General features: G+C 36.1%; 1 protein-coding gene across 1 annotated transcript in view; it reads right to left on the bottom strand.

The window, feature by feature from the left end:
- Positions 1 to 21,201, bottom strand: part of SYNE1 (spectrin repeat containing nuclear envelope protein 1) — a 552,931-nt gene that overhangs the window by 362,272 nt on the left and 169,458 nt on the right. The window contains exons 13-15 of the mRNA XM_027857999.1: positions 16,882 to 17,046; positions 5,547 to 5,659; positions 4,821 to 4,989 (exon numbers count right to left, since the gene is read on the bottom strand). Of these exons, the coding sequence (XP_027713800.1) occupies positions 4,821 to 4,989; positions 5,547 to 5,659; positions 16,882 to 17,046 (447 nt within the window). The remainder of the gene's footprint in view (positions 1 to 4,820; positions 4,990 to 5,546; positions 5,660 to 16,881; positions 17,047 to 21,201) is intronic.

Below are 21,201 nucleotides of genomic sequence, written 5' to 3'. Positions count from 1 at the left end.
GTGTCTGAGGCTGGATTTGAACTCAGGTCCTCCTGACTCCAGGGCCAATACTCTATCCACTGCACCACCTAGCTGCTTCTGTTTGCCCTTCATTTTCAGAGGACCAATGGCATCAAAGATGATGTCTTGACTTGCACATGAATTGGATTAAAGTGAGGCAGAGTTGCACAATCATCAGCCTCACTCTTTCTTCTAGAGACATCGAAGTCCAGTGAACAGAGATGCTGTGACTACAAAATTGATGACTTTTTGATTGTAGGTGGTGAGAGAAAGTGAAGGGTAGAGAAAGACCTGAAGGTTGCAAACTTCACTGATTAGAAGAAAGGTAGCATCCTAGACAGAAATAAGGAAGTTTGGAAAGGGATGAATTTGTTGTTCCCATGTAATAGATGCCAAACCAGAATACATATAGGCAATACTGCTGAGAGGAGTGAAAAACCATAGCTTCTGAAATTCATTAGAGTAAATATTATTGGCAGCAGAACCCAACTTATAAATACTTAAGAAGCACCTACCAATCCCTTATCAAGCATTAGTACTAATATAGCTCTATCTCTGTCGTAGGCACTCACTCTAAGGAAATAAACTACATAGTCTTTGCCTGCTAAATAGCTTACAATCTAGTTCTGAGATAAATATGTGTACTTAATAAAGTCAAAGTAAAGGAAACCCTACCATGAAGTCCTTACTTCTTTACAGTTGCATTTGTTGCTGCATTTTGCATCAGGAGAGAGCTCAGTATAAACAAATATTTAGTAATGAATTAATATCTGTAGTTACAAATATTTGTATTAAAGATGCAAATGAAAGATGACCTTGTTCATGATATTGTAAGAAAAACACATATATATAATCATGTATATTTTTTAAGTTAATGCATTGTTGTAAATGGCTATACCTTAAACATTACAGAATTTTATCGAGTTATTAAAAAAGATATGAGGTTTAACAGATTCAGAAAAACATGGGAAGAACTATATCACTTAATGAAGAATGAAATGAGAAGAACCAGGAAAACAATTTTTACAATAATAACAATACTAAAAAGACATATAATCTTCAAAGATTGAAGAACACTGATCAATGTAATGATTAACTATGGTTCTAGAGGACCCATGAGGAACTATGCTACTCATCTCCTAAGCTCTTAGCAGGTAAAGATTGTGTCTTCAACTCCCCACAGTGACTAGGATGTTCAGTTCTATGAGTACTACAGCTAGGACCCAATTAGTATGAACAATGAATCCCCTGAACTGGTCACATCACTCAGATTTTTGGTGCACATTTCCACATGTGACCACATCAGGTGATTCATTGTTTGCACTAGTCAGGACTTCACTATATGTGAGAGATGATGGATTCAAGAACCTGAATGAGACATAATTTTAGACATGGACAATGTGAGAATTTGTTTTATTTGGCTATGAATATTTGTTACAAGGGTTTCTTTTTTCTCTTATTTTAAGACAGGTGGGGAAGGAGGAGAGGAGAGAGGGAAAGAAATTCTTATTAACTAAGAAATAAAATTAAATAAAAGGGAACAAAGAATGTGCATCTTTAATAGATGATAGTCCAGTAAAGCAACAGAGAAGCTATGAAGAATGTGGCCTGTAATGTACAAGCTAATATTTTGCTTCTGTGCAGGAATGGCCAAATATGTGAAAGTACTGAATGGATTTCTTATTGAGGTAAGACAGTTAACATGGAAACAGTAAGACATATTCAAGACTTTTGGTTTTTCAATGAAATCTCCTTCTGGATCATTGGAAATAGCAAGTACAGTAATTGAAATAATCCAATGAGTCAAGAGAACAAAGACCTGTGTAGCCAAGATTTTATAGTTCTTTAGCAACTCCTACTGGGAGGAGAAAAATAAGAAAAAAATGGCTGAGTTCCCTGAGCCACTGTGTATTTATGAAGTTCTGCATTTAAAATAATCATCTCGAGCATCAGGAAGCATTTGAAAATTAGCAAGTTATTAAACCTCACATGAACTTTGAGGTGTAGGCAGTAAGTATTATCTTTTAAAGTAATTAATAATTCACCATTTATATAACCTGTATGCTAGGGAGTTTAAAGAACATTACTAACATTGTTATACTGGTACATTAATAATAGCTAGCATTTACATTAATGTGGTAGAAGATTCACATTATCTATTTAAGTCTATCACTAAATAGCTGTAACAAAGCAGAGAGTTGCAAAATTACATACTGAATTCAGTTTATCATTACATATGAATGAACTTGCATGCATGTATATCTCTCTGTGTGCAGACACACATATGAATACATATGTATATATACAATTTACATATGTGTGTGTGTGTGTGTATCTGAGTTCAAATTCTGACTTGGATATTTACTATTAGTGTGACCCTGAGCAAGTCACTTAAATTCTCTGTGCTTTAACTTCTACGACCATAAAATGAAGATAATAATAGCACCTACCTTACAGAGTTGTTGTAAAGATCAAATAAATTAACACATGTAAAAGCACTTTACAAACTTTAAAACACTATAAAAATGACAGCTATTACTATTATTTTGGATGATCCAAAATAAAGTTAGATAGGAAAGGACTGATACTTTAATATTCTCTAGTCAATTTTAATAACTAAATATGAATATTTAAAGATAATTATTTACATTTGACCAAGATTTAAAGTAGATGCTGTTCATTTATAACTTAGGAGGTAAAATGAATATATGGTAAAATGGTGAGATATAGTCAAATAAAGATGTGGCAAAAATGGTAAAACTTTTCTATGAAGCAGCGGTTAAGTGTTCATTTTTATTTCTATCCCAGGAAGACAGTGCCAGAGTAAAGGGAATTAACATGGCTATATGAATGCTTACAGGAAAATAAAATAAACACACATTTATTTTGATCCCACTCATTTATAATTGGTGTGATTTAACCCAAAATGTAATGACCAGGATTGAGATGCCTTATCAAGAAAAACTTTACTTAGAAAAAATTGCTAATTAAGTTAATAGCATGAATCAATGGACAAGAATAGGGCAGGTTTAACTCAGAATAAAAGACTGTCTTCAGAAGATGATACACCAATTATATGCAAATAGTGAACTAATTCAAATTGAGTCTAATCTATTCATTAAAATAAATCTGACAGGATCTACATTGTGAACTCCTTATTAACAATTGGTCCTAGTTGCTGTACATACTTGGGGTGGGGGGAGGAGTCTGTACTTGTAAATTCATTCATGTAGGAAACTTCTAAGGGGCAGCTAGGTGGCAGTGGATAGAACATGGGGCCTGGAGTTGGGATGTTGTTGTTCAGTTGTTTCAGTCATATCAGACTCTTTGGGACCCCACTTGAGGTTTTCTTGGCAGAGATCCTGGAGTAGTTTGCCATTTCCTTCTCTAGATCATTTTACAGATGAGGAAACAGAGGCAGAGTTAAGTGACTTGCCCAGGGTCACAGAGCTAGTAAGTGTCTGAAGCTGGATCTGAATTCAGGTCTTCCTGACTCCAGGCCCAGTGTTCTATCCACTGTGCACCTAGCTGCCGGGTGTCAGCATGACCTGAGTTCAAATTCAGACTCAAAAACTCATCAGAGAGGTCTTATGTTTAAACACAGTTGAATATCAATAATTTATGCTTATAAGTAAGAAATACCCTGATATAGTTTATGTAAAGCCAGACTCAGAGCCAATAAGCGTAGGGTTTAAATTCCATCTCTGACATCTACTGGCCATTGTGACTCTAGGCAAATAAGAACTTCTCAGGGATGTAAGAAACTCACTATGAGTTTTACTTGTAGAGCAGGGAATGACTTTAGTCAGTAAAGGGAGTTTCCTCACTGGGAATTCTCTATATCAATGAAATCACATTTCTTAGCTTAAAAAAGAATAAATTCAGATAATACAATATTGCAGATAATAAAAAAGATTATAAATAACTTTTGTTACTTATACAACCATTAAAGTTTGGAGGGTTATCATACAATCCAAAATTTACAACAATTTTTCAGTTGAGAGGGGGAAAAAACAAGCACTTAAGTGCCTACTATGTGCTAAGCACTTTACAAATATATTCTCATTTGATCTTCCTCACAATCCTGGGAGGCAGATGCTATTATTATTCTCATTTTACAATAGAGGAGACTGAGCCAGACAAAAGTTAAATGACTCACCAAAGGTCACATAGCTAGTAAGTGTCTAAGGCCACATTTGAACTCAGGTCTTCCTTATTACAGGTCCAATACTCTATTCACTACACCACTTAGCTTCCTAATTATAAGAAAACTGAATTCATATGTCTTTCACCACAAAAGTAATTAACCTTCTAATCATCTTTTACGTAAGTTAATATTAAAATGTGTTTGGCCTTCGTTGATGGAAGCAGACTACCATTTGGGTGACAGAACACAGTTTAACATTAAACGTTAGCTACAGTTTATCCACAAAGTGAATCATCTCCCTGAAGACATGAGAAGATTGGATCTGTACAGCACTTGACTGTGTCTAGGGAGATATGGTTATGACCTGTAAGTCTAATCTACGATGAGTTGGAAAAGCAGTATATAGGCACTGTAGGCAACCTGTGGAACACCCAGACAGGTCCCTCTGAGGGATAAATTTGCCAAAGAAAAATCATGCATACTGAAACCATCAATTTCACCTGGTTACAAAGGGTTAACAAATAAGTGTCCCACTTTAAAATAATCTGAAAAGTCACAGAGTAGCATCTAATCTAATGAATATTTCCTGGTGTTTTTCTTTCTCCATTCATTTTAATTTCAAAAATGAAATTCCTAAGTTTTCAGCATTTCATTTGAAAGAAACATGACTTACAATGTAATTCTGTAGAAGTAGCTCCACTGTCTCCCTTCTTCCATATTTGATGATCCATGACTTTAACTTCGACTCTGCTAAGACTAACAGTGACAGCAGCCGGTACTTTAATTCCAGAAATTCCATTTTCATTAAGTGGAGTTCCGAGGCAGATGAAACAAAATTAAACCTAGAAATGAAATGTGTTCCACATAGAGAATGTTACCAATAGTAACAGAGTGAAGCTTGTTAACCTGTTAGGTGTGAGCTGTGTTTAATATTAAACATAATGCAATGACCAAGGCTCCTTTTAATTCTGGCTGCTTCACTAGCCTGAGGACTGGTTTAGAAAAAGCATTCCTTTTCTAGTTCTGTGCATTTAAAGGCATAAATCATCAATTCAAATCTTTGGCTTAGTTACTTCCCCTGCCAACTCATCCTTCATCTGTTTCCTTTTGCAACATTACATAATGTTCCTTACAGTTCTGAAAAACAGTATTGCCTATAAAAAAATCATTCCCTTATTTTTCAAAGGCATTTAGTTTTCTTCTTTTCCACTATTGATAAATAAGACCTAGCTGTCTTGGCAAACGGATCAGGAAACTGTGGGATGCTACTGGCTCCCATGTCTATTCATCAAAAGCAAGTCATGATTTGGAAAACGTGTGCTGAAAAATGCCAAGCAACAAGCAGTCACTATGCATTCTAAAAGAGAGAGTTCAATGTAAAGCCAGAGATTTTCCTTACCTTTCAGCCATGTCCTCTAACTGTTCAGGTGGAACAGGGACACCATTAACAGACCTGGTCCGATGGATCTCATGGAATGCCTTTCTGTGGCCATCTATGTTTTTAAGTATATCCTGGCATGGTTTTAAAAAGAAAGAGAGGAAAGAAATACTGCTCACAGGAGGCTAAGTAAGAAGCATGATGTTAAGCCTGCAACGATGAGTCAATGTATTCAACAATTTGGTCCTGCTGCCACATTTGTAGGCAGCTTACTTCTGATCACAGGCTCCGGGCTTTTACGGAGGCTCAAGCACTTACATGTAAGACATTATGCTGGAGCAGAATCTAATCATAATGGCATCTTTTAAACACACATGACACTTGCACAACAATATCATTCTGAGATTTTAAAGAAACATGAGCATGGTTTTGATTAGTCAAAAAGGAAATTTAATTAATTCCACAAATAATATGCTGATGTCCTCATGATTTTCCTCGGATGTATTCATTTTTGAAAAATTAAACATAAAACCAAATGCAACTAAGCTCACCCTTTAATGGTAACAGATTCTGTTACTGATTGGCCACTACCTAATGGCAATAAGCAATTCTCCCAGAACACATCTTGTAAAACTTGAAACCAAATTTACCCTCTGACTCTCAGTCCCACAATGGTATTATCTGGTGATTTTTCCTGGTCATCAGCCTCATACCTATCTGGTTTGTAATACTTGCCTGAGCTTTGCCTTTGTGGTTCATCAAGGAATGAGGAAAAAGGACCAAGTGATAGGGAGGGAGGGGAATAAATACATTTTACTTTATTTTTTTTTTGGAGATGCTACCCTAAGTCCCTTGCTAGGTCTCTAGCTACTTGCTAATAACTGAAAGACACTACGAACTATCAAAAAGATGAATATACATGAACATGATGACAGGCTGGCCAATGAGAGAGTCCAGTCCTAGGAGCACACATATGAATATTTGACAAGCCTACCTTTGGACACATGCGATGGAGGATCTGACTCCACTTCAGAGCACAGCAAGATATTTCTATAATTATTCCCTATTTTTTAGACTAATTGGTAAGCCAGAATTTGTTGTTCATGCAAAAGACCCCCATAAAGGGGCAACTTGGTCTTTTTCCTCCCCGGCTTTTTTCCAGTATGGAAGTAAGGGCTATTATAAATCTCTGAGTTGGAGGAGAGGTGGTAGCAAAAGAAGAAGGAGCAGTAGAGGCCTCCTGCTGCCAGTTGCCTAACATTCAACCTGGGCCAAGACTGGTGAACACATGACCTGGCTATTGCTTCCCTGTTATGTCTATTTTCGTATGTTCTCGAGTAAAAGTGCACTGAAGACTCCCGTGACCTAGGGAGCTTCAAAATGTGGGAAGTCTATACTAGAGTTGGGTGACAGCCTGAGTGACCTACTTCAAGAGTAAGCCCCTAGAGTTCTAGGGGTGAGAATGCTTGCTATGATTTGCCACTAGTCAAGCCCAGTGACTAGCAATCTACTTGACCCAGAATAGGAGTGGAGCAATGGTGGCCAAGAGGGAGTCTCTCATCTATTGGCTGTGCTATATTCAGAAATGAAGTTGATAGGGAGAATACTGTGTAGAAACCATGTTAAGTTTTAGCTTAATCTCTCAAGGACTAAGATGGAATAGGAGAGGAGACACCTTCAGTTTAGGGAGATATGTTTGCATTGTTTATGCTTTATCTTTTCAGTAATATCTCTTTGCCAAAGATAATTGACCATAATTAGTTAAATAATAGTGCCAATTGCTGGGTTAAGCAATGTTAGAAGGGAAATAGCAATTGTAATTGGCAATCAATATTGGGGAGAGCACACTAGAATGGGGACTAGCACCCATGGCATTAGAACCCCTTTCCCTAAAACTCCAAGGGGAAGATAGAATCTGGTTCTGGGAACTTGACTTGTTAGTAAGAGTGGGAGTTGGAATAAAGACCTCCACAGCATATAGCTAGTTGCCAATGAGAGTGGGAGTCTGTACAAGTACAAGTGCAGAGTTTATAAAGACTATAGGCATACATTTGCCCCTAAACATACTATTTGGGAATTTTCATGCTGAGAAAAATGTAAAGTCTAAAACAGAGTGAAGATTAATGATCAAGTAAAAATTTAACGATTTCCTAAAAGAAAGATCCCGTGTGATATATTCATATTTTTAGATCTCATTTCTTGTCCCCCCCCAAATCAACATGGTGTAACAGAAAGATCACAGGATGTTAGGTCAGCATCTTATATTTTTGTCCAAGCTCTGCCACTAATGCAATGATTTTGAGTGAATCATTTTATCTCTCTGGGTCTCAGTTTCCCCAATTATCAAATGACAGTATTACAGCAGAAAACCTCTACATTCCCTTCTAATTCCAAGAATCAATAGTGACTGATGGTATACCATGCTATTTTTCCCCATATAAAACATCCTCATATGAAATCATATCTCTATATGTCCTAAATCGACCTATTAACAAATATTTGTAAAGTTCCCTTTCAGCTTTGCAATCAATTTGGACAAATCTCCCCTTACCTGGAATGCCCTCCCTCCTCCCTTCCACCTCTTGGATCTCTAACTCCCCTCAATGGTCAGCACAGGTACCATCTCCCACAAGAAATCTTTCATGATTTCATTATAGTTCTTCCACCTAAAATTACTGTGTATTTTTAAATATGTTATATATTTACTTAACTATGTACATAGTCTCCCTCTACCCCATCTCTAGAGGACATGGATTGTTTCATTCTCATTTTTATATCCCCAGCATCTAGAATAAAGCCATGCAATACTAGGTATTTAATAAGTATATACTAAATTGAATGAATGTTCACAGGGTCAACATTATGAATTACCTTGAGCTGAACAAAAAGTTATTAAAGGCAATGTCTTAGACCTGCAACAACAGTACCTGGTACATAGTAGGTGCTTAATAAATGCTTCTTCCCTGCTACAGTGTTAATAAGGAATATCACTAGTACATGATGTACTAGAAGAAATCCCAACAATCCTTGTTACCCATCTCCAATAATCCTGGCTCACCTGCAAATACTACACCTGGGGCTAAGGAATTGAAAGAGAAGCCTCCTAAAATGTTAAAAGGCTAAGTTTAAAATTGCTACCAATTATCACTGTGCTGAACTTTACCTTAATCGAGACTTTGAGTCAGTACAATTGTGAGTGAATATGGATGCATGTGACTAACGTTAAATAACCAAACTAAGGGCTGGAAGGGCCCTATTCTCTGTTTCCTTCTCAGAAGTTTTTCTGTTGTCAAAGTTTTACAAGGTCCTTAAAAAGAATCTACTTTTGTAGCATCAAAATATCACTTTAAAAGGTATACTGAAGGGTCTAATGTACTTATATAGTTTCCTTATATAATGTTTCTTATATACTCGGCTCCAAAGATTCCAAAGATGTTTTTCTTACATTAATCTGAAAAAATTGATATAAATTTAAATTTAAAAGATAAACCTACCCTAGAGTTTCTGAATAAATTTCCACAGTTTCCTAACAAAATGTCATGAGCACATGTTGCTTTTTTCCCCCTGAAGGAATAACTTTGCTACCACTTCTAAAGTTTGATCCAGAGTGAACATGCTACTATTTCTTTCTACAGGACCTTCATGGTAAAAACTGGGGAAGTGAAAACTTTTTACAAAGGATGTAATAACAAAAGAAAATGCACATAAGACAAGTGTAAATCAATTTCTATTTTAAACAAAGAAGATAATATTTTTGTAAAATGAAGAATCAAGCTAATATTGGTTATCTATGATGATAACTCTTTAATCAAAAAAAGCATTTATTAAGCACCTACTACATGCTAGGCATTGTGCCAGGTGATGAAGATACAAATAAAAAAAATGAAACAGTTCCTGCCCTCAAAGAGTTTAAAGTCAATTCGTGCTTACAAATTATCATTGGTAATATGCTATGGTTTACATTCCAAATATATTTACTTTTCAAAAAATTATTTATTTTAGCATTCTTTTTTTTAAATTTTGAGTTCTGAATTCTTCTTCCCATTCTTCCCACACCTGTTGTGAAGGTAAGAAATGTTATATCAAGTATACGTGCAAAATCATAAAAAAAATTTCCATGTTAACCCTGTTGCCAAAAAAAAAAAGAAAGAAAAGAAAGTGAAAGAATTATGTTTCAATCTGCATTCAGACTGCATCAGTTCTTTCTCTGGAGGTGGGTAACATTTTTCATAATAAGTCCTTTGGAATTGTCTTAGATTTTTGTATTACTGAGAATAGCTAAGTCATTCATAGTTGATCATCATAAAATATTGCTGTTGCTATGTACAATGTTCTCTTGATTCTGCTCACTTCACTCAGCATCAGTTCATATAAGTCTTTCTAGGTTTTTCTGAAACCATCTTGCTTGTCCTTTCTTATAGCACAATAGTATTCCATCACAATCATTTACCACAACCTGTTCAGCCATTCCTCAACAGATGAATATCTCCTTAATTATCAATTCTGTGCCACCATGAAAAGAGTTACTATAGATATTTTTTGTACAAATAGGTTTTTTTCCTTTTCTTTGATAGAAACTTACTGTACATTTTCTCCCTACTTTCCTTCTTTCCTTCTAATCTTGGCTGTATTCTTTTTGTTTGTGTAAAACCTTTTAAATTTAATGTAATTAAAAATTAAGGGGCTGTGGATAGAGTGCTGGGCCTAAAGTCAGGAAGGCTCATCTTCCTGAGTTCAAATCTGACCTCAAATACTTAGTGGCTTTGTGACTTTGAGCAAGTCACTTAACTCTGTTTGCCTCTGTTTTTTCATCTGTAAAATGAGCTGGAGAAGGAAATGACAAACCACTCCAGAGTATTTGCCAAGAAATCCCCAAATGGAGTCACAAAGAGTCAGACACAACTGAAAAATGAATGAAATTATCCATTTTACATCCCATGATCCTCTCTATCTCTTGTTTGGTCATAAATTCTTCTGCTTATTCATAGATCCAACAGGTAAAATGTTCCATGCTCCCCTAATTTGCTTAATAATATCACCCTCTATATTTAAATCATGTACCCATTTTGACCTTATCTTGTGTGTGAAATGTTGATATGTATCTAGTTTCAACCATACTGCTTTCTAGTTATCCCAGAAATTTTTAATCAAATAGTGAGTTCTCATCCCAAAAGCATGGATCTTTGTATTTATTAGACACTAGATTACTTTGGTCATTTGCTGTTATATATCATATACCTTATCTATTTCACTGATTCATCATTCCATTTCTTAGACAGTACCAGATTGTTTTGATGATTACCACTTTGTAATACGGTTTGAAATCTGGTATGTAAGGCCACCTTCCTTCACATTTTTTTTTCATTGATTCTTTTGATATTCTTTACCTTCTGCCTTCCAGATGAATTTTATTATTATTTTTTCTAGCTCCATAAAATACTTTTGGTAGTTTGATTGGCATATCACTGAATAAGCAAATTAATTTAGATGGGATTATCATTTTTATTATATTGGCTTGACCTACCCATGAGCAAGTAATATTTCTCCAGCTGTTTAGATTTAACTTTCTTTGTGTGAAAAGTGTTTTATAATTGTATAAATATAGTTCCTGAGTTATCTTCGCAGATAGACCCCCCAAGTATTTTATATTGTCCACAGTTAGTTTAAGTGGAATTTCTCTTTCTATGTCTTCTTGCTGTTGGTAATATATGGAAATACTCATGATTTATGAGGGTTTATTTTATATCCTACAGCTTTGCTGAGGTTGTTAATTATTTAAATTATTTTTAGTTGATTCTCTAGGTTTACCATCATATTGTCTGCAAAGAGTAATAATTTTCTTTCCTCCTTACTTATTCAAATTCCTGTAATTTCTTTTTCTTCTCATATTGCTGTTGCTAGCATTTCCAGTACAATGTTGAATAATAGTGGTGATAATGGACATCCTTGCATCAGCTCTGATCATATTGGGAAGGCCTCTGTCTTATTCCTATTTTAAATAATGATAGCTGATCATTTTAGATAGATAATACTTATTTGTTCCATTTATTCCTATGCTTACTAGTGTTTTTAATAGGAATAAGTGTTATATTTTGTCCAAAGTTTTTTCTGCATTTATTGAGATAATCACATGATTTTTTCCCATTTTTTGTTATTGATATGCTCAATTATGCTGATAGCTTTCCTAATATTTAACCAGCCCTCCATTCTTGGTATAAATCCCACCTGATCATAATGCATGATCTTTGTAATATATTGCTATAATTTCCTTCCTAATGTTTTGTTTAAATTGTTTGCATCAATATTCATTAAGGAAATGGTTTTGGAAAAACCTGGGAAGATTTATATGAACAAAGTGAAAGATTTACATGGCAAAGTGAAGTGGGCAGAACCAGAATACTGTATACAGTAACAGCAATTTGCATAATGATGAACTGTGAATAACTTAGCTAGTCTGATCAATCTAATGATGCAAGACAAGTCTGAAAGACTTATGATGAAAAAATACTATCTACCTACAAAGAAAGAACTTATGGAGTTTAAATACAGAATCAGTCATATTTTTTTCTCTTTCTTTTTCTTTTTTTTTCCAACATGTCTAACATGGAAATATGTTTTGCATGATTTCAAATGTATAATTAATATCACATTTCTTGCCTTCACAATGGGAGGGGGGAATAGGAGGAGGGAAGAGAATTCAAAACAATTAAAAAAGATGTTAAAATACTTTATAATTATAAAGAAAACAAATATTTTTTTGAAAGAATGGGTGCCTGCTTCTAGAAAAACATGATGACTTGTAATGGAAGTAGAATGGAGAGATTTGGAGCATGTGCAGACATTTTGTAACTGTTTCTTATCTGCTAGCCATATGATGAAGAAAAATATGAACTAATTTCTCTTCCATAGGACAGTCCCCCAAAGACTTGAAGATATCTATCCTATATTCCCTAAGCCTTATTTTCTCTGGGCTATACATCTTCAGGTCTTCTAACCAAGCCGCTCGTAGCATGATTTTAAGGCCCTTCACCCTCTTGGTTGCCCACTTCTGGAACTATCCACTTTGTCATCCCTTCCTAAAATGTGGTTCCCAGAAGTTAATACTATGTCTGTCTATACATCTGTCTTTCTGTATTGTATAGTTCTATGACTGATTAATTTACTAAGGCATTGCTATCCATGTCAGTGGAGGGAGTATCCATGCTTACACATATCTACCCAATTATTTTGTTTTTGTAGAACATTCATTAGGAAATTAATATAACATTCATTACAAAATACTCATTTACTAGTGAATATTCTCCCTTCTACTTCCCTAGAGTTCTGTATCTTATAATGAAGAATAAAAAAAAGAAAGAGGAAAGAAAACAGTTCAATAAAACTATTCAACACATGAACTGAGTCTGATGGTATATACAATGTTCCACAACTTTTGCCCACTCCCTGCTGTCTTACCTCGGCAAAGATGAGAAAGAGGGACATTTTCTCAGATCCTCTTTGGGCCAACCCTAGTAATTATAATTTCAAAGCAACACTATGTTTAAAGGAGTCACCCTACTGCTTCCCCTGCAACAAAAAGGCCCTGCTGCCTTCCTAGATTGCCAGTCTCCAAGCCTGAGAAGCCTCTTGGCAAGATCTGGTATTGGGCCCAGAGTCCCAGACCCTGAGCAGACCATTAGCACAATGCAAGCCCACAGACAATCCAGCTCTTGTCCCATCACCTGCCCTGCGTCTGAGTTGTAATTTATCATTAAAAATCAATTTTCAGTGCAAAAAAAGCATTCACTTTCATTTATTCTTTTATCAATACCATTTTAGTCATTATATATAATGTTCTTCTGACTCTGTTTAATTAATTTTGCATGCATTCACAGAATTCTTCCCAACCTTCTCGCTGGTCATCATTTCTTTATCACAATGATATTCCACCCTAGTCATATAACACATTTTGTTTAGCCATTCCCCAAATCAATGGTCATCTCATTTCTCAAATAATTTTTCTATTGATATATTCATACTTAGGGGTATTGTGTTTAATATGATTACAATAATTATTTTCCTAAAATCAAACCATCCTTACATGATTGGTACAAATACAATTTAATCATGTTTCAAATATTTTGATTTTAGTCCTTTTGCTATGATTTTATTTAAAATTCTGCATCAATAGTGATTAATGATAGTAGTCTATAGGTCTGCTTCTTTATCCTTTCTGGTTTAAGTATTGTGATATTTGTCTCATAAAAGGAATTTAGGCAGTGTTTTGGGAATAATTTGTGTAGTATACTCAAGAATTTGCATTTATGAGTACTAAATTTCATCCCATTAGATTCAGTGTGATATTCTCACCTTTCTGGTTTCTGAATCTGACACATAATGAATTAGCTATCACTCTCAGTTTTATGTCATCTGAGATTTTCTCAGAATGTCATCTATATTTTTTCATATGTCATTGATAGAAATGTTAAATATTGCAGGGTCAGGAGATCCCAGGGGCATTCCTTTAGATATCTTCAAGTCATGAATAACTACTCTTTGGGTTTGATTATTCAACCAGTTCTGATTTCATCTTACTCTAATATCATCTAACAAACATCTCTCCATCTTTCCCACAATGCTAACACGAGAAAACACTCTCAAATAATATGGTGTAATCTAGGTAAATTATATTTACATATCTTCAAGAGTTTCCACTACCAAATTTTTCATCATTCCTTAGTCAACTAGTTATGAGCTTCTTTGAACTGGCTTGGCTAATCAGAATAATAACTTTATGCCCAGACTTGAAGTTTTTCCTACTTGATAGAACCTGACAAAGATTGATCTCCATTAGCATACATTTCTTATGAGAATTGTGCCCCAAAGAAGGAGTAGGACTTTAGACCAAAATTTAAAATGGCATTATCCTTTAAAGACACATGTCAACTCAGAGGTTAGAGAGGCTGTAAGAAATATGAGCAGGAGAATCACTATTCATGTAAAATGTGATTTTTGATAAAGTACTTCTTAATTTAATATTTCTCTGATTTTTTGCTATAGTATCTCATTATAACTGTACCTCATAAAATCAAGTGGAACCCCAAAGAGATCAAAGAAAAGGAAAAGGACTTATATGTACAAAAATATTTATAGTATCTCTTTTTGTGATGATGAAGAATTGGAAACTGAGGAGATGCTCATCAATTGGGGAATGGTTGAATAATTTATGGAATATAACTGTGCTATAAGAAATAATGAGGGGGCAGCTAGATGGCACAATGAATAAAGCACCGGTCCTGAAGTCAGGAGGACCTGAGTTCAAATCCGGCCTCAGACACATAACATTTACTAGCCGTATGACCCTGGGAAAGTCACTTAACCCCAATTGCCTCACAAAAAAAAATTAAAAAATTAAAAAAAAAGAAACGATGAGGAGGAAACATGGCAAGACCTATATGAACTGATGAAAATTTAAGTGAGAAGAACTGGGACATGATTGTGCACAGAAATAGCAATGTTGTAACAATGATCAACTGTGAGAGACTTGGCTACTCTGATCAATACAGTGATCCAAGACAGTTCCAAAGGACTCATAATTCCAGAGGACTATCCACCTTGAATTTTGAGTGTAAATGGAACCATAGTTTTCTCATTTTACTTTTTTTTTGCAATAGGGATAATATGGAAATACATTTTGCATGATTTCACATATGTAATTTATATCATACACCTTGCCTTCTCAGTGGGTAAGGGAGGAGTGAGGACAGAGAGAATCTGGAACTCAAATTTAAAAAAGAAAAGAATGCTCAAAATAAGTAAATATTTTTAAAAGGGGGAAATATAAAATAAATTCAAGAGGAAGCCAGGACAAAAGGGAGAGAAGAAAAGGCATGTGTGTGACAGGATAGAAACATACACATGGTTAAATAGATTATTGATATTTTAGAGGTAGTGTAACATGAAACTAGGCATTTATCTCTCCCTGAATAGAGAAGAGGGAAAAGGAGTTCTGAGAGGCTGCTAATTATAAAGCGTGTTATTAAGAAGGTGTGAAGTAAGGCATTGTCATGGGAAGGAAATAAGGAAGAGAATAAGCATGTACTATGTGCCTACTATGTGCTAGGAGGTGTGTGAAGTGCTTTACAAATATCTCATTGGAGATATGTTGGGGGTGTTAGTATCATCCCCATTTTACACTACAAAGAACTATGGAAAACAGAGGATAAGTGACTTGCCCAGGTCACATACCTAATAATTAGTAAATGTTTAAGGTTACATTTGCACCCAGGGCTTCTTGATTCCAGGCCCAGAAAGAAGTAGGGAGATAATCAGAGATAGCAATATGTTCTATGTGTGGTTCACAATGAGATATTCTAGATAAAGGGAACATAGGGAAGGATTCTAGTCATCCTTTCACCTTCCAAACTTTCTTGCCCTCTCTTACTTTTAATTTAGCCTAAGTTCTTTGCAACTAAAAAGATTCCTTACCATGTCTAGAGATGAGACAATGAGAAGGTTGGATGACTTTCCTTCATGGTCATGAAGAACAATAATTCACTTACTTATCTAGAAGTCATCCCCATGAAAAGCTATCAAAAAGGCAATTAAGTATGTAAACAGATAAGTCAATTTCTGTCAACTCCTAGATAGACATATTAAAGCAATTTGAAGACTGATTCTTAGTTTTAAACAAATTAAAACAAAACAAGATATCACCTAGCCAGGCTATAGGAGATCAAAAAATTTAAGAGCTGAAAAATCACTTGAAAGATAATTTATTCCTACCCTTCTTAGTTTACAGACAAGGAGACTAACTTCTAAGGGAGGTGAAGTGAATTGTCCAAAGTTATCCTACCAGTTAGTAGTAAATGTGCTTCTTTGACCAGACTCAGCATTTTTCACATTTTTACTAAATAATTTAAGACCTCACATCTCATGGTTCACTGGTATGTGGTTTTAATCCAATGATCCTGCCATAATCTAGTTTCATAATTTATGGCATATTGTATTTCTTCTCTCAAGGGTTAATATATTTAAAATATATCAGTTGGTGAGGTGTCAGATTAGTCTATACCACAGAAGTTGGCCTATTGCTCAATCTTACAGCTCTTGCATATTTTCTAAGACTGAAAAATGACTCAACCAACAACAATATAAACAAAATCATCCTTCAAAAAAGGTAATGCAAGCAAATGATCTCAAAATCACATTCAATAATAAACCCATGGTTAGAAAAGATGAGAAAAGGTGAAAGAGCTTTTAATTAAAATAAGAAATATTGCCAAATGATGTGTAGACAATATTTGGGGGAAGCCTGTATCTCTCCAAGTACCTTATGACTATTAGACTTACAGATGTCTTATCCTAGGCTTTTTACCTTATGCTGTTCCAGCTTCCGATGTATTGTGTTTGCAGTTTCTTCATGGACCTGCTGAATAGTTATTTCTTCCTGTAAGGCAACTTCTGCCCTATAAAGCCAAGAGCCTATTGTGCCCAGTGGTGCAGGAAGAGACTTATCAAGCTGTATGTGCCAATCAAAGAGCTGAAAAGAAAAAAAATCAGGAATAAACAAAATTCCTTTCAAGGAAAGTTGACAAAGTGACAGCAGCACCTCAGAATTTTCAGTTCAGAAGAATTCAAGTGGATCTGGGATCTCATCAATGTGGGATGTTCCCTCCAATGATGAAGATTATAACCTAACCATGACTGCTGTACTGGATGTCCATACCCTCCTACATGTTTACCACAGGGGGGCCACACAAGGTTCTAGGTCCTTCCTGATTTTCTCCAGATAACAGATGGCTGCCAAGGGAGAACACAAGTTGTCCACTTGTTTTCCCTTGCTCTTACTATGTAACTAGTCATCACATCTCCTTTGCCACAAATGCAAAATCACTGGAGGGTACAAAGACTTTTCATTTTCACTGAACTGAAATGGGCTATACCTTCTGGCAAACTTAAGGACTCTGTGTATGATTAATGGGGGGAGGAAGGAAAGGAAAGGGACAAGCATTCATTATGTACTTGCTATATGCAGGCACTGTGCTAAATGACTTTATAAATATTATCTCATACTATCTGAATGAAGCATATATAAACCAGATTGCAATACATCCCAGTACACTACTCTGAAGTTTGGACCAATTTTTGGACTGCAGTAATCAGGTCCATTTGCCCACTCCTCATCATAACTTCCCCAGAACATTTTGGCAGTTCCAAAGATAGAGAAGAACTTTTAGACTCTGTCCTACTCTTATCATTTTATGTTAAAAAAAAAAGTCTCCTACGATCTTCCTCTTACATAAATGAATGCTTTTCTCTCTCCCACACTCCCCAGAAAAACCGATCTCATAGCATCAGAAGTCTAACAGAATAGAGATGAGAGATTTCAGTTAAATTTGTTTTAATACAATCAATACTTATTAAGCTATGTGCAAGATCATGTGCTGGGCCAGGGGATGAGAAGATGAAAAAATGATGCTGTTCCTGACCATCAGAGGCTTTTAATCAAGTATGCAGGCACACAAATAATAATAAGATGAGGTAGTATAGCCTTGGGGTGATAAGACCCAGAAAATTTCACAAGGATTTCTCTGGGATCACAGAGACTTTGAAGGATCTTTGTGAGATAATGAAGAATTCTTAGGTTAGAGATCTGGCAGGAATTCAGGAGAGCCCAATTTGTTGGGGGTACCATATGGGGAAGTAGAGAGGAGGTGTGAAATGAGAGCAGGTGAGTATGTGGATGGGGGTGGAGAGGAAAAAAGACAAAGAAAATACATAGCAGGAGTTTTCAGGAATTTAGATCAGGCTGAATCACCAGTTGTGGCAATTGGTGAGAGTGAAATCCAATCTACATCTTTATTTTTTTTTTCTTTCCCATTTTTCTAGAGCACTGTGCTTTGGGAATTTCTCTCCATAATTTAAATTTAAATTTGTTTCTTCACTAAACCCACCTCAGCCCAGTAGGGAAGAGTGTGATGGAAGGGAGAAAGAGATGACTTTGGCTGTGAGTCAAGTCAAGTCAAGTCAAGTCAACAAGCATTTATTAAGCACTTATGTGCCAGGCACTGTGCAAAGTGCTAAGAATACAAGTACAATAAAAAAGAGAGGCAGTTTTCTGTTCCCAAGTTGCTTATAGTCTAATGAAGGAAGACAACACATAAAAGAGAGCTGAAAAGGTAGGGGTGGGGTGGGGTGGGTACTTATTCAAGACTATAACTGTAAAGTCTGAATCAGAAGCAGAACCAGGAGAGGAACAAAAGATGGGTAGCTTGGCCTATTCCTAAAATAGAAATTCTGGGAGCAATTCACTTACAGGAGAAGAGGCCCACCCAGGGCAGAAGGATCTTTTAGGGTGAGAAGGTCACAGAGACGGAGGGAGCTTCAAGAGTAAGAAGGTAGTTGAGCTATGATGGTGATGAACCAAGTGTCAGAAAAGAAACCAGGAATAACAGCATTGTCTGAACATTTATATGACTGTTACTTGATACCTCCAATAAATTCCATGCCAATTAATAGTGATTTTATCAAAGTCTGTAAATTTAAGTTTCAAGATTAAAACATGGGAAGATGGCTAACGGAAAAAGAGATTTTCCTGGTTTTACTCTGAGTAGGGGCAAGTCATTTAGAGAATCTCTGCAATTCTGGTACTTTCTAAAATTATTTCATAGTATATCCACTAGACTATCTTTGAACCTGAAAAGAGATCATTGATAAGGAGAGAAATCAGTAGTAGAGAGTGGTGGGGTTGGTGTGATTGTCCCTAAGTGAACCTAAGAGTCACCTTATTAGACTATGATCTACTCAAAAGGAGATACTGTTTGTATACCCATTGTTGAGCCTAGTCCCTGGCACTAGGAGGAACTTAATAATTTTTTTATTTGACTACATCATATAACTACTCCCCACATTGCTATGGTAGAATATGATAAAGCCAAGGAAGAGATCCAAAAAGGAGGTATATGAAAATTTAGGAAGGCATAGATCACTTTCAGTTATGGGAAATTATGAGGGAAAGCTTCATGGAGGAGATAGTATCTAAAGTGGACCTTGAAAGAAAAATGGGGGGGGGGGCCGAGTCAAGATGGCGGAGGGAAAGCAGTGACTTGCTAGAGTTCTCCCCCAGACCCTCCCAAATACCTACAAAAAATGTCTCTAAACAAATTCTAAAGCAGCAGAATCCACAAAAAAACAGAGTAAAACAAATTTCCCGCCCAAGACAACCTGGATGACTGATCAGAAACGTATATCGCGCCGGGCTGGGAGAGAAGCGCAGTTCAGCTTGGGCGGGCAGGCCACAGCGACCCTGGAGCAATCCTCAGAGGACTGAATTGCCAGCAGCTGTGGCAGTTTCCAGACTTCTCAACCCACAAATGCCAAAGACAACTTAGAAGGTCAGTGGGAAAAGTCTGTTGCTGTGGTGAGAGAAGAAGCTAGATGTCAGCCACCCCGAGGGCAGCGGCTGGCTTCTGAGCTTTTGGCCCACAGACTGAGGGGAAATCGAGTGGCTGATCAGAGGGGATTGTAAGGATCTCTTTGCCAGGGCTGAGGCAGTAATCTCTTGCTTTGCCCATGCTTGGATCTGGGTCACAGTTCTGAGGGGCAGTCCTGGGGCGAGGAGGAGCGCTAGCGTGGTGAAACTTGTTGTGGCCGTGGAGAGGAAACACCTCACTCCTTATCATACCACCTTGGAAGAACTGAAACTTTTCAGGTCCCTAGAAGTATCTCTGAAAAGAGCTGTACAAACCCCCAAAGCTTGGGACAGTACATTCTCCACATTGGAAGCAGACTCTTACCTTAACAAAGAGTTTAAAACTCAAGTAATGGTTGGGATGATGAGCAAGCAGCACAAAAAGAGTCAGACTATATTATCTTACTTTGGTGACAAAGAAGATCAAAACATACAACCAGAAGAAGAAAACAAAGTCAAAGCTCCTACATCCAAAACTGCCAAGAAAAATATGAATCAGTCCCAGGCCTTGGAAGAGCTCAAAAGGGATTTTGAGAAGCAAATAAGAGAAGTAGAGGAAAAACTGGGAAGAGAAATGAGAGTGATACAAGAAAATCATGAAAAGCAAGTTAACAGCTTGCTAAAGGAGACCCAAAAAAATTGAAGAAAATAACACCTTAAAAAATAGCCTAACCCAAATGGCAAAAGAAGTCCAAAAAGCCAATGAAGAAAAGAATGCCCTAAAGAGCAAAACTGGACAAATGGAAAAAGAAGTCCAAAAGATTACTGAAGAAAATATTTCATTAAAAATTAGAATAGAGCAATTGGAAGCTTTATGAGAAATGAAGACGCTGTAAAATAAATCCAAAAGAATCAAAGGTTAGAAAACAATGTGAAATATCTCATTGGAAAAACAACTGACCTGGAAAATAGATCCAGAAGAGAGAATTTAAAAATTATTGGACTATCTGAAAGCCATGATCAAAAAAAGAGCCTAGACATCATCTTTCAAGAAATTATCAAGGAAAACTGCCCTGATATTTTAGAACCAGAGGGCAAAATAGAAATGGAATCACTGATCTCCTCCTGAAAGAGATCCCCAAAGGAAAACTCCTAGGAATATTGTAGCCAAATTCCAGAGTTCCCAGGTCAAGGAGAAAATATTACAAGCAGCCAGAAAGAAACCATTCAAGTATTGTGGAAACACAATCAGGATAACACAAGATTTAGCAGCTTCTACATTAA

The sequence above is a fragment of the Vombatus ursinus genome, unplaced genomic scaffold (assembly GCF_900497805.2).
Source record: "Vombatus ursinus unplaced genomic scaffold, bare-nosed wombat genome assembly UNPS02012602.1, whole genome shotgun sequence".
NCBI lineage: Eukaryota > Metazoa > Chordata > Mammalia > Diprotodontia > Vombatidae > Vombatus > Vombatus ursinus.
Note: the sequence above shows the minus strand (reverse complement) of the source record. Positions and strands in the feature narration are given on the sequence as shown.